A 13,662-nucleotide genomic window follows, 5' to 3' on the forward strand; every position below is an offset into this window, starting at 1 on the left:
CTACAGCTTCCCTGACTTTGTCCATTCTACAGTTTTAGATTCTTCAGTCCCCACCTGAGGTTGCCATTCTGCTACCCAGCATGAACTTGAGTGAAGAGGTGGCGCTGCATACAGTACAGAATGGTTCAAGACCCACAGAGCCTTGGCGGCGAGACCAAGGCAAAGTACAGTTCATCCTGCCAAGCCCAGGACTCACACCTCAGCCCCAGGCCCTAGGCAGAAACACAATCCACAAAGCCCTCTTGCAGTGGGAAGTTCCCCTCCGTCAGGGACGATTAGATGCAGCTCTTGGGTAGTGTTGATGCCTGTCTGTCCAGAGGCATCCCGATTGCCTACAAAGTCTCTGTGTGTTGGTCATGAAGCTGTGGTAGCTTCTTTCGATGTGAACTGCAAAAGTTGTTTATCAAAGAAAATTGAGCAGGATGAGCTGCCGTTTTTGTGTTCATTCTCAGAGAGGAGGTTTAAAACAGAGCCAAGAGTCCTTAGATGGACGTTTCCCTTGCAAAGTGGGGCGGTATAAAAGATGCTGTTGGTGGATCGGTGACAGGTTCTTATCATTTTCTTGGGAAACGTTTTTGGACCTCCCCGCAGACCTTCCTAGTGTGTGGTGGCCAAATGCAAGTTATAACCGAGCTTTTTGAGGAACATTTCAGGAAGAAGCTTCCTGAAGATTTTCGTGGCATGGTGGAATATATTGATACAGCCAACGCCCCCAGCTTACCAGCAGAAAGGGAACACTTTAAACCAGGAACACGTTCATGATAGGCAAGTGCTCGCAATGGCCACATCCAGGCAACAAGAATTTTTTGGCCCATTGACAGGGTCGCTGCCTATTGTCCCTCCAGTCTCTCTTAGTCATTATTGGAAGCTTCAACCAACACTTTTTTTTTTTTTTTTTTTTTAGTTTTTCGAGACAAGGTTTCTCTGTAGCTTTGGAGCCTGTCCTGGCACTAGCTCTTGTAGACCAGGCTCCAACATTCTTGGAACGTTCTTGGAACCTTCCCGTACTTTCTCAGTGATCCACTTCCTTAACGTTGTTGACATCTACTGCCTTCCCGACATTTGTCTCCCCTCCAGCTTCTCGGCTCAGCAGATGTAAACAGTCTTCTGCTTTTCATTCCTTTACCTGTATTTTTAGGAAGCAGGGGAGGAGCGAGCGGCAGCTCTCCCGTGCAGAAATCGGGACAAATGCAGGAGTCGGCGCTCTCCTTCTCTCTCGTGGATTCCAGAGATCAAACTCAGGTCCTCCGTCTTGGCGGGAAGTACTTTCACCTGCTGAGTTCTCTCACTGGTCTAGATCATCTCTCTTGAAGCCCCATTTTCTGACAGATTCAAATCCCTGACCTCACTAGGAGGGAGGAACCCAGAAAGAGTTTATATGGTCTCCAAACGGGAACCCAGGAGTCTGAAACTAATTGGTCTGCCTGAGATCTCAGCACTTTGAGGTGGAGTAGGATCGAGAAGTCAAGGCCATCCTGGTCAAGGTCGGCAGGCCCAAGGTAGGCGAGAACTATGTAGTGAGAGACCCTATCTTGACGTAAGAAAATGAAAGAAAAATGCCTCATTGGTTGAGTTTTTGTCTGTCCTTCTGGAGAGGAGAGCAAATGCCTCAACTCTGATGCTCCTCACACTGCTTGTTCTGCTGCCCCCCTTTTCCTGGTCCGTTCCTTGGAGCAGCACCCTCAGTGTCTACAGTAATTACCCTAGGTTAACATCTGCTTGCAAGACGGAAGGGCTGAAGCAGACAAGGGCCTGGCAGTCCTAGAACTCACCAGTAAACCAGCTTGACCTTGAACTCACAGATATCTACCAGCCTCTGTCTCCCAAGATTAAAGGCGTGCACAAAGCCCAGCTAACAATGTCTCATTACTGTGCTCTAGTCACACAGAACCAGGTGAGTGTTTTCCGTTAACTTTCACCCTGCTCTTACCATTGCTCCTGTACAAGAGGCTTAATGTGGAAAAGGTGGGTTTAAACAGATGAAGATGCAACTCTCCCGTTAAGCTACGTGACTCTTTATAAGACAAAGAACTTTCTGCCACTCCTTACCATTGTCATAAGTAGATAGTAGTTCCCGAACTGGTTGTCAAAGTAAATATCACAGGTAAAGTGCAGAACATATTCTTCAGGATTTTTATAATCTCTCTCCTCACAGCAACTCAAAGAGTTTGCCAAACATACTGAAACCCTAAGGAGTGAAAGATAAAAGTTCGATCTTCGGTCCTAAGAACACCAAGGAAGCAAATAACAATTACGGTAAAATAGGAGGAATGCCACCCCAGACAGAAATCAGTGTTCCAGCCCCACAGAAGCAGGGAAGCCAGCCTGACATCCTATCCGACTTGCTCTCAAAGAAGAAATGCACCTGAGCTTGTAGGGAAGGGAGTGAGGCCAGGGTGTCAGGCTGTTGGAGAAGTCTCAGAAGGTGCGGAGGAGGGTGGTTCGTGTGACAGAGCCACAGTGTGGACAGGGCTGAGGAGGGGGAATGGAGACAGGAAGAGGGGCTGTAAAGGCGAGAGGAAAGGACCCATGAAGAGCTGGCTCATACACCAGCTGTCTTCCTTCCCTACATCTAGTAGTATCTTTCTTACCATGTGTATAATTTTTATACATAAGGCACAAACCAAAATGAGTACTGAAACATTTTAAAAGATAGGGTTCATGATAACTTCAAGATGAGAAACATCGTACAAAGAAAAGGAACACACATTATTTTATTATGTATGTATAACATTGAAGCTAGGTTTGTTGACATACACCTATAATCTCAGCTATTTGGGAGGCTGAGACAGGATTTCAAGTTCAGGGCCTACCTGGCCACAGAGTTAGCTCAAGGCTTACCAGTAACTCACAGAATGAACTCATAGCTAACCTGAACACTTGTTGAGGCCCTGTCTCAAAATGAGTCATGAGTCTGCACCATGTCTGCACCAGAGTAACTGAGTTTGGCTTCAAAAGAAGTTGAAACTCACTCAACGATTCCCACCTGAAAAACTAAACACACAATTTTTTTGTTTCGTTTTGTTTTTTGAAACAGGGTTTCTCTGAAGCTTTTGATTATTTTTTATTTTCAAACAAAAACTTCAAGTTGGGCCACTAAGCCAATTCCTGCCGCCTACCACAGACCACACGGGCTTGTCATGGCTACGCTAGTGGAAGGCAAATCCACACTTTCAAGCCAGAGATTGTTAGGAGCCCACCGAGAAAGAGGCAGGCAACCAGAAGTCCAACAAAAGAAAACAGGCACTTCAAGGAGTAATCAACCTGGAGAGTAAGTTCTCAACTGGGCACTTACAGGATTTGATCAGGGTAGGTAAAAGAGGCCTACAATAAAAGGCCTTTTTACCAGACTCTTGGTCTGCGGAATAGAGAGAAAATATCTTCCTGGGCTGTCGGTTACACTCTGCGGGGGACAGACCAGCAGAGAGCAGGGCTGGTAGGTAAAAGTGGCTTCCTTTTCCACCAGGAGCCCCTTGCTGGCTATGGTTCTTCTTTGCTCTCTGCAGGTGGAGGGGCTCCAAAGATCTTGGCAAGGAGCCCTTTGTTGGATCGGGCCTGGTCCTGGGCGTTTGCCAGTCGAGCTCGTTCCCGCCCTCCTGGCCGTGCTGTCTTACGGGCCCTCAGCTCCTGCTCAGTGGGACGTTGAGCAAATGTCCAGGAGCTATTTGGGCGAGTAGCATCCCCATCCGCTGCAAGGAAGCGTTTTCCCCGTTCTACACTTTGAAGATAGAAGTCAGTCTCTCGCTTTGCTTGGGCGACTTCTGCTCTTAGGCGCTGTCTCCGTACCTGGCGCTCAAAGGCAAGGTGTTCGCTGAGATGCGACCAAGTAAAACGATGCAAATACTGTGGCCAGGAAAACAAGAAAAGGTCAGGACAGGGAAGACCAACCAGAACTGGAGAAGAAACTGGGAGCTGTTTAGAGCTAGTAAGGGGGACAGTTGTGCCTGGGGAGGGCTGGGGGGACTAATGAAAGTGTGGCAGAGAAACCTAGAATCTCACCTTGAGGTTCCACAGGTCGTAACGGAAGGGGCTGCGCCTGCGGGCACCCATGGGCGTGTTGTGTAGACTGGCTGCTACTCGCTTGGCTATGCGCTTGTCACGGAATTCCACCCAGCCTTCTGTATAGTCCTTGCTGTACTTAGCTGCCTTCTTCCCTCCTGCAGCCGCAGCTGCCTTCTTTTTGCGTCTCACAAAGCGGTCTGTGGGCCAAACATAGCGAACATCCTGGTCAAGCATCCACCGAGACACACCTCCACTTGGTCAGAAGTTCAAACCTGCTAGCTCGGGTGTTAGTTCACAGCTGCTGACGGAAAAGGTGCAGGCTGTCCTTTCACTCATTTCTCTCTTCAAATGCAACTCCCTGAACACCAAGAGCCTAGTTCCTACCTGTCTCCAAACTGCGCATGTCAAGAGATAGAAGAGGCTGAAGGAGGCTAATCATACACTATTTCAGGGACCACATGAACATCAGGGGTATCTTTCAGGCCTTATTACTGCACTCTATCCGCCCACCCTCTCCATTTTCCTTCCCCCGCCCCATCCTTCTAAGAGACGTGAATGGTACAGATTTCACAGCTAGTAGGGAAAGTCCTTCCCACGCCTCATGCGTGTACAGCCTGCAATAAATTGTGCTCACCTGCCTGCAACGCCACCCTCTCCCTTCGACGCAGGGCTTACCTTCGGCCTGGAAGAAAACGCGTCCCACCTCACCGTAGGCGCTGAGCAGGTTGCGAACGTGCAAGGGCCGGAATCGCGGCGGGACGTGTCCCAGGTAAACAATACCCGGCACTACCCTCTTCTTCTTCTTGCTGCTGCCATCGCAGTCCGCTTCCTCGGGCTCCTCCTGCTCCTCCGCCGCATCTGCATTCCCCTCTGCCTCGTCCTGCGATCCTCCCTCCATCGGCGCCTTCCGCTCCTCCACCAACGCCGCGGCTTTCATGATGGCGGATGCGGGGAGCACGACAGCCGTAAATCTGTCGCTACCCGATGACGCATATCCTGCGAGCGGATCTGCGGTCAGGGAGGGGAATAAAAGTGGCCTATGACGTAAAATTCGTATGCAGGTCTGCAGCGTGGGGCTGGGACAACCCCGTGAATACCAATCAAAAGATGGCGTGGTCGGTTGCGAGGCAGCGGAGCCGACAAGGTGAACGCGAATGGAAGTTCAGAGCCGGATTCCGGGTCTGGGGCGGGGCGGAGCCGGGGGGCGGGGCGGGCAGGGGGCGGGGCGGACCCCACAGACTTCTCTCTTGAGTAAGAGGCGGAGCCACGGCAGTGAGTCCCTGCAGAATGCAACCCCGGCCTGCGGCAAACTCTCGAGAACTATTTTTAATATATATATATTTTAATGTGCACGAATGTTTTTGCGTGCATGCACCAAATACGTGTCCTGGTGCATCTCACGGTTTTTTTTTTGTTTTTTTTTTTGCAGAATTTTTTGGGAGAGTTTTGTGTTGCAGAGACCAAAACAGTATTTTATTCTAGAACGGTGGTGTAAATAAGGTTGAGGGGGATAACTCATCTTTTAAAAAGCTTTTTGAAGTTCAGCTTGTAAATTTCAGTCAGAGCTTTGAAGTTTTCATTATTTGAAATTTCAACTGAGTTTTAAACATTTTAAAATTAAAGCTTTTGAAGCCGCGTATAGACTTGCACATAGAATTTTGGAATCGTAATTGGGTTTGTCCTTTTAAATTTTAAACGCGCCTCTGGTGACTTCAAATTTAACTTGGTGGATATTAGAATCTTTAAATGTATTAGTTATTTAAAGACCTCTCTCTGACTACTGTCGTGCGCGAATCTATTTCTATTGCCAGTTGATGAGCGAAGGGTGAGGGGTAGCGTCGCTCAGTTTTGCTCTCCGGCCGCTCTTAGGTCAGTACCCTGCGCAGCCTCGGGGCAGCCTCCAGGGGGCGCGATCCTCGCACCAGCCGCTCGCCTGCGCCGCTAAGTGGCCGGCTCCTGCTCTTGGGACCCAGCGCGGTGACAGCCGCGGTGCCTCTGGCTCCTAAGGCCAGCAGCCGAGGCGCCAGCGATACTGCTAGATTTCGTGAAATAACCGTCCCTCCTGCTTCACGGAGCCTAGGACGACTCTGAGGATTAAGTGTTCCCTCGCCGAGGCCGACATAATTTCTCATCCTCCATCTCCAGGAAGATTATAGGGAACTGAAGCCGGGACAACTGTGTCGGCAGGCTCCGGGCGTTATTTGTAAAACTCAGGTGCATCTGAAGGCCGAATAATTAAACCTGGGTTTCTCGGGGGTTTGTTTTGGTGCTTTCATTGAAGATAATTTTCTGTTGGCTACCTCTGCTCCTTTTCGTGTGCGGGGAGAACAGACTCCTGCTTTTCATTTTTAACTGACTACTTCACCAGCAATGGTGACGCTTGAGAACACCTCACAGAGTTACTACGAAACATTGAGAGCTGGGGCGGGGGGGCGGGGCACATGTGGAAAAGATGCCAGAGTGTCTCACGCGGCGGCTAAATGGCAACACCTAAAGCTATTTCTCTACTTTGTGTGTGCTTGGAATTATTGTTAACGAAATGTTTATACATATTAATTGCCAAATCAACCGGGAGTGGCGGCCATCATGTGATCCTCAGCTCTTGGGAGGTGGAAAAAGGAAGTTCCAAATCAGCCTGGCCTACAAGAGAGACCCTTTTAAAGTTTAATTAATATTTTAAAGTATGGATATAGTAGAGGATCGTGAAGAATCGTTGACTCGTCAATGAATGAACACGAATATTTCACGGGGTTGTTGATTGCATCTGCTTATTTCACACCAACTTCTGTAATTGTGTATGTTCACATGACATTGGTTCACGGTGTTTTCCAATTTTCCTTTAAAATCCTGGTAATCCAGTGGATGGTGAGCCATTTTCAAAAGACAATTCCTTCGAGCCGGATTCGAACCAGCGACCTAAGGATTACCAGCATCACACCTACAGTCCTCCGCTCTACCAACTGAGCTATCGAAGGAACATGTCAACACTGCTTTTTTTAAGACTTATAAATAGCTGGTAGATTTGTTGCAATTCATCTGAGTTCTTGTAAAATAAATGATAAGGAAGTGTTTTTGAGGTACTAGAGAGTCTAAAATTAGCTAATGATTACCCCGCAGGTGTGTAAGAACATGTTTGAGATGTGTGCTCTTACTGCATAAGTGTTTCACATAGATTTCCAAAAACTGCTCCTACATCATCCCCTTGATGCACTTTCCCTGCTGTGCTCTCCTTTCTCTGCTAACAGTGAGAGAAAATGACAGTGATACCCTAAGCAGACAATACTATCCTGAGCACAGCTGTCGCCCACTTCACCAGAGAAACGCGTGATTCTCTCCTTTCTGAACGAGGAAAACCAGGGGTAGACACAAGTGCACGAGAGACCTTTAACGTGGATCTAGAAAAGGAGGGAAACTTGCTATTTTGCACAACTGTAATGAAGCAAATAAATGAAACATTACACATACACCTCAAACAGTAATTTTAAACACTCCGTTTTAAGTATGCTGTCGTGCGTGGCTAATGAGCACCTACGGTGCCATTCAGCTTCCTGATCCTAAGACAGAAAAATGAGTACCATCGGGAAAACAAGAAGCAATCCAGGGATGTTTGTATGGGGATATGAATTATGAAAAATTTATAAATTGTGACATGTATGAAAATCTTTCTAGTATGTTTATCTATAAAATGTTATCACGTTGAAATTGTAGGTAGTTTATATGCATGAACTTAAATCGCCTCCAAATCTTGGTTAAGTATATCGGTGTATACTATCTTTTGGCAATGGAGTCAATTCAATTGTCATTGAGTCTGTGCTTGTGCTATTAAAACAATCCTCCTTCGAGCCGGATTCGAACCAGCGACCTAAGGATATCAATTAACCACCTACAGTCCTCCGCTCTACCAACTGAGCTATCGAAGGAAGCTGTTTAAAGTAGCTGTCAAGCACTTGATGATTTATGGAATAGCCGGTTGTTTGGTTCTACTTTTGGATTCTACTTTTGGATTCATTCAAAATGACAGCTACCAGGAAAGTCTCTTAAGGTACTAGGAAATCGCTTTTATTGTCCCACTGTGCTGTCCTGTCTCTCTAGGACCTCCTCCCTTTGCTAAAAGTGAGAGAAAATGGCAACAATATCATAGACAATGCATCCTGATACAGGGCTATTGCCCAGTTCAGAGACAAGCATGAAGGTAAGGGTGAATGCAACTGCATGAGACACAAAACTTGAGAGGCTTTTGACATGTGTTTTAGTTCTGTTCCTCTCACTGTGTTAAAATGCTATGACCAAAAGCGACTTGGGGAGGAAAGGGTTTATTTAACTTACACATCTTGCTCAGTCTATCATAAGGGAAACATGGGCAGAAATTCAAGCAGGCAGGCACTTGGGAGCAGGAAATGAAGCAGATAACACGGAAGATAATGTGCTGCTTACTGGCCTGCTTTCTTACACAAGCCAGGGCCACTTGCCCAGCAGCGGCACCACCCACAGCGGGCTGAACCATCCAAATTAATTATTCATCATGAAAATTCATCGTGGAAATGCCTGCAGAGACTTGCCTACAGGTCAATCAGATAGAGGCATTTTCAAAACTTCTTCCAGATGACGAGCTGTGTCAAGTTGACAAAACCTAGCCAGCACTGCATGTATTTAGGAATGGAGTGACCCTTGTATATTGAACAATTATACTGGAACAAATAAACAAAACATAACATATACCTCAAAGTTAATAAATGTAAACATCCCATATTTAAGTATGCTGTTATGCTTGCCTAGAGACCACCTATGGGCCACTTAGCTTCCTGGTGCCAAGACAGAAAAATGAGTCCCGTGGGAGAACATGGCAAGCTGTTCAGGGAAGCTTTTATTTATTTGTTGAAATTTATACATTTTAAAGTTTATTAATTATGAGAGGTAAGGAAAGCATATAGAATTTATGGAAATATTTCTAGCATTCTGGAGGTCTGCGACACGTACAACAATGTCTAGGATTCTGGGTTTCGGCTAGTGTTGGAGACTGAAGAGGAGAGAGGGTGGGGAGCTGAGGCGGTCTAGGTGCTCCAGAAAACCTCTAAGAAAGAAAAACCAAAACGCAGACACCTACAGCAAAATCAAAAGCAGCAGATATTTACGGGCTCTGCCTAGATTCTCCTGCTTCAACCTCTCCAGTTCCTGGGATTCTAGTATAAGTATACCCGTCAGCTGTCGTTTTGGGAGACGTTAATCGTCTTCGCCCGTAGTGGGAAGGAGGAGGAAGAGGAGGAAGACCAGTCCCTCTTTTATAACCTCACTGGGACCTTTTCTCAATCTCACGGTCCCTAGTGAGAGGATCTTACATTTTAGGTGTGCGTAGTACTGTCGGAGGTGGGTGGAGTGTGTTGGGGACACACTGTGCAAAAGGGACTGAACTGATGACTTTCTCTCGGAAATGATACTGATGTTTTGCTTTGGGGTATGCTTGGCATAGCCTCATAAGATTCTTCCTATGCCAAGACCAACTGGTCCCGACCGCAGAGGACCCCACTGGCTGTCGCCTATGTCCTGATTCCTGGGAAAAAATAAAGTCTTGGGAGCAGGATGACCCTTGACATTCTACATATCCAGTGGGTATAAATTAGAGAAACTAGCGCAACCAGGAGGCAGTAAGTGACAGGTTGTCAGAGTCTGTCTAAACGACCCTTAAAGCTTTAGAGACTTATTAAATTTTACGTTCCTTACCATCAAAACACTCATCCTTCGAGCCGGATTCGAACCAGCGACCTAAGGATATCTCAGGAGAGGAAGAAACTCCACTACAGTCCTCCGCTCTACCAACTGAGCTATCGAAGGAGATGGAAGACTTGTTCTTGGGAATATTGTATTATCTCTATTTTGTTAAGTTGCCATAACTATTTTTAAAGTAATTTCTTTAAACAATTGGAATATTTTATATAATAATGTTGATAGTTTCATGAGTATATATAAAAAACAAAACAAACTAGTAAGATTTGCTGTCTTCTAGATATTCTGTAGCCTGCCCTTCCTCTTAGACTTGTCCAGGTTTGCTAGATAAATGATACAGTTGCATTATTTTTGAGACAACTGAGGAAGGTAGTGGTGGGTGGGGGAGAGCAATGGCCTTTGGTCATTTTGGTGCCCTGGCATTTCTTCCCGAAAGTCGGGAAAGTGGTGCCATTTAACAACTGTCAACACTTCAGTGTAGGTTGTAAAACATTCCTCATCTTCGAGCACCCCTGGAAATCGAGAGTTTAGAAAGGTAACACCCATCCCAGTGTTACTGGAAACCCAAACCTTGTTCCTGCTAAAGACCTCGGGCCACGAGTTTAACCACGCCAGCAGATGGGGACGTGCCTGCCTTGGGAGTGGACTGCCCTGCTCCTATTGCTCGCCGACACTTCTCAGTGTCGTTTGAAGGTTAAATATTGGCCAGAGTGGGCAGTCTCTGCCCAGTAAGGAGAAAGAATCTCGACAGTGGTGAGTAGCAAGTCAAGTCTACGAGAGGATAATAGTTCCGCAAGATAGGAATACAGGGGCTGGAGAGATGGCTCAGAGGTTAAGAGCACTGACTGCTCTTCCACGTGGTGGCTCACAACCATCTATAATGAGATCTGGTGCCCTCTTCTGGCCTGCAGGTATACATGGAGGCTGAACACTGTGTACATAATAAATAAATAAATCTTAAAAAAAAAAAGATAGGAATACAGTTTTAGCATCTGAGATTTAAAATCTCTTATGTGGAGGGAGCTTCTTTCCACAGAAAGTAATTTTCTTTTTGTCAACCTTGACTGTAATAAATAAGCAAAAGAGAAAAGCAAACGTTAAGGGAGGTTTAAAGACCCTGGAAAGGCTTGTGTGGGCGCCTTGCACAGCTCAGAGACACAGGATCGGTTTTTGGTTGTGTGTTTCTCTTTCTTTCCTTTTCCTATTTGTTTCTTCATTATGTATTCCTATTTAAAGGAGATTGTTTTCCAGCTCTGACTGGCCTGGTATTCAGGAAATGGCCCAGGCGGGCCTCCAACTCAGCCCCAACCGGCTCAAGAACCAGTGGCTGAAATATGTTTCATCTTCTCCCTTTCAATTTTTATTATCTTACTCCGATTTTAATGAGTTTTTATAAAATAAACTTTAAGCTCACAAGAGGAAGCCTCTTTTGATGAACTTTCAGAAGAAAAGGCTTACTGACTGCTTACTGACTGGGGGGTCTCACCTGTTCTTCTCATCGATGTCAGGCCTCTGACCATGTCTAGTCCACCCCTCTGCTCACCACCAGAGCCCTAGCTACGACCTGGAGGTCCACCTGATACTCGGCCTCCAGGTCCGAGGTAGGGCTCTGGGCTAGACATTGCCAGCTCCCTAAGTCCAGAAGGAAAAAGCAATTACTACTTCTCTCTTTTTGCAAGGACTTCTCTAGTCTGAAACCATATATATATATATATACACTTCTAGCCGAAGGTGGTGGAATATTCCTGAAAGAATGCAGGGCGCCAAAGCCCAGCTTCACCGCCTGGGAAACTATAGTGTTATTTTTCGGCCGAAAGCTTATTTTCACTCTGGCATCTGAGTTGTGTACACAGGTTCCCAGCGTCAATTTCTCGCCAATCCCAGCACCATTGTTTGGGTGATCTCCGCGTCCTGCCCCCCTGAACGTACCCCAGTGCCCTCCGCCGAACAGGCGGTACTGTCTGTCATCTGTCCCGGGTGGAAGTCACCCCGGAGCTGTTCCGCGACTACCAAACCATAATGTAGTTCGTTTTGCTATGGTAACCCAAGCTGGTCTCAAAGAGGCCATTTTCCTTCTGCCTCAGGACACCTTTCTTCTCCCTACTTGCAGTTCTGGGGTTACGGAACACCACACCCAGCCCAGGAAAAACTTTCTTAAATGCGACATTTCACTTTCTCCATTTCAGTTTTATCATCTTGCCCAATTTCACTGGGCTTTTAAAAGCAAACGTTAAACCCCGAGAAAAAGAAAGTCTCTATTTGGTGGATTGAAAATACTGTCTGGTGTTGAATTACATCCAGATATGAAAAGGGAGCAAGGCAGCAAGCGTGCACCACCAGGTGGGGAATTAGCTCAAATGGTAGAGCGCTCGCTTAGCATGCGAGAGGTAGCGGGATCGATGCCCGCATTCTCCAGTTTTTCCACCCTTCGGGTTTTTTTTCCCCCCAATCATATTTTGCCAGAGCAAGAGCAGCTTGCAGGAGGCACCAACTCGCTCACTCTAAAGACCCCTTTTAACTTCTCGGGAGGGGCTGCTTGTTGCCACACACTTCTATAGGAAATGGCCGACTTCGAGAGATTTCCCTCACGACTTGGAGAGCTGGAGTTTTGTTACTTTTGAGAGAATTCGCAGGTCTACATTCGCAATAGTTATTTGATAATATCTTTTTATTCACTATTTTCCTTTTTCCTATCAAGGTCTTAAAGCATTCCCCTTTGTTAGTAAGATGAGGAGTCTAGGTGTGTCTGAATCTAGGTCGTTTGCTTATTTCCTTCAGTTCTAGAACATCCCAGAACACCGTACAAGGTATGGAAAGAAATGGGTGGGAACTTACTGTGCCTTGCAGAGAAGCCTAGTCCAGGACTATCTAATACATTTTGTATCCGAGTCCCAAACATTATCTTTGAAAAGAAAATTGGATTCCCCCCGCAACACACTTTCAAAACACAAGAGCTTCCGGAGCTGCCAGCTCAGACAGGTCTGCAACTAGGCCGACCTCGTGGTTTTTCATGTTGGTAATTTAAGATCGTTATGGTTTACAATGAAAACTGAAAATAATTTGCTACGAGAATAAAAGTTCTGACACATGGGATGGAAGGTGCAAGAAATCTTGCACAACTTCTGATCGACCTAAAACCTTTGTCAATTACGTTGTCTTACTTGCTCTGTTTGACAGTCTTCCACAGTGTATCTGAGAATCACATTTTTGTATCTGAGATCACATTTTTGAGAGCAGGAGTAACATAGTTTTAATGGAATCAGCACAAAACTAGCAAATACGTTCTACTGAAACTGAGTTGTTTTTTTTTTTTTTTTTTAATCTCCTTTTGCATTTCTCTCCTAAAACTGCCATTTCTTTTCTTGCAGTGCCTTTTGTTTTGTTTTGAAAGCAAAGGCTCACCTTACTGCCAGGGCAGGCCGGAGACTCCTGGCTGATAAACCCGCTGCTACATCAGCCTAGCAGTGTTTTAGAAGCCCTTGCAGCTCATTAAAATCATTTGCATACCTTTTGAAATTAGCACCGGTTGTTTCTGATATGCGCCAGGTTTTCCCAGCTGCTTGAAAACAAACAACAACAAACCTTCGTAACGCTAAAGCCAAGCAGACTGGACAGCTGCGGCTTGAGCCTGAGGTTCGGCTGCTGAGAACTCTCCGGCCACTGGAGGGCGCGTGTGCACCACCGATTGCCCGAGGGCCTCGCGCGGGGTTTGAGGGCGCACTCCCGGCTCCAGACCCCGGACGAGATGTTCCTGGTTCCTGTCCTCAAGGGACAAGGATCTCCAACGGGATAAGATTATGTGAACTATGAAGTCGAAGCCTGCTTGCAAGCATTAAAAATTATTACAGTGAACAAGTTTTAAAAATTATATTCATTTCTCTGTACATCGAGAATAGTGTTAGTCTGATTCAAATATTGAAGATGCCACCCAATTCTCTA

General features: G+C 46.2%; 1 protein-coding gene and 4 non-coding genes across 5 annotated transcripts; 1 reads left to right on the plus strand and 4 right to left on the minus strand.

The window, feature by feature from the left end:
- Positions 1-2,688: 2,688 nt before the first annotated feature.
- Abt1 (activator of basal transcription 1) lies at positions 2,689-4,974 on the minus strand. The gene is made up of 3 exons (XM_057787373.1): positions 4,678-4,974; positions 4,000-4,199; positions 2,689-3,843 (listed from the first exon to the last, which is right to left on the minus strand). Exons 1-3 carry the CDS (start codon positions 4,937-4,939, stop codon positions 3,481-3,483), a joined length of 825 nt encoding a protein of 274 aa, XP_057643356.1. The 5' UTR covers positions 4,940-4,974; the 3' UTR covers positions 2,689-3,480.
- Positions 4,975-6,890: 1,916 nt separating this feature from the next.
- On the minus strand, positions 6,891-6,977 carry Trnay-gua (transfer RNA tyrosine (anticodon GUA)). Its single transcript is given in 2 exon segments — positions 6,891-6,926; positions 6,941-6,977. It is a non-coding gene; the product is annotated as a tRNA-Tyr (tRNA).
- Positions 6,978-7,836: 859 nt separating this feature from the next.
- On the minus strand, positions 7,837-7,922 carry Trnay-gua (transfer RNA tyrosine (anticodon GUA)). Its single transcript is given in 2 exon segments — positions 7,837-7,872; positions 7,886-7,922. It is a non-coding gene; the product is annotated as a tRNA-Tyr (tRNA).
- Positions 7,923-9,734: 1,812 nt separating this feature from the next.
- Positions 9,735-9,831, minus strand: Trnay-gua (transfer RNA tyrosine (anticodon GUA)). The gene is made up of 2 exons: positions 9,795-9,831; positions 9,735-9,770 (listed from the first exon to the last, which is right to left on the minus strand). It is a non-coding gene; the product is annotated as a tRNA-Tyr (tRNA).
- A 2,234-nt stretch (positions 9,832-12,065) lies between these two features.
- Positions 12,066-12,138, plus strand: Trnaa-agc (transfer RNA alanine (anticodon AGC)). Its single transcript has one exon. It is a non-coding gene; the product is annotated as a tRNA-Ala (tRNA).
- The last annotated feature ends 1,524 nt before the right edge of the window (positions 12,139-13,662 follow it).

The sequence above is a fragment of the Chionomys nivalis genome, chromosome 13 (genome assembly GCF_950005125.1).
Source record: "Chionomys nivalis chromosome 13, mChiNiv1.1, whole genome shotgun sequence".
Classification (NCBI taxonomy): domain Eukaryota; kingdom Metazoa; phylum Chordata; class Mammalia; order Rodentia; family Cricetidae; genus Chionomys; species Chionomys nivalis.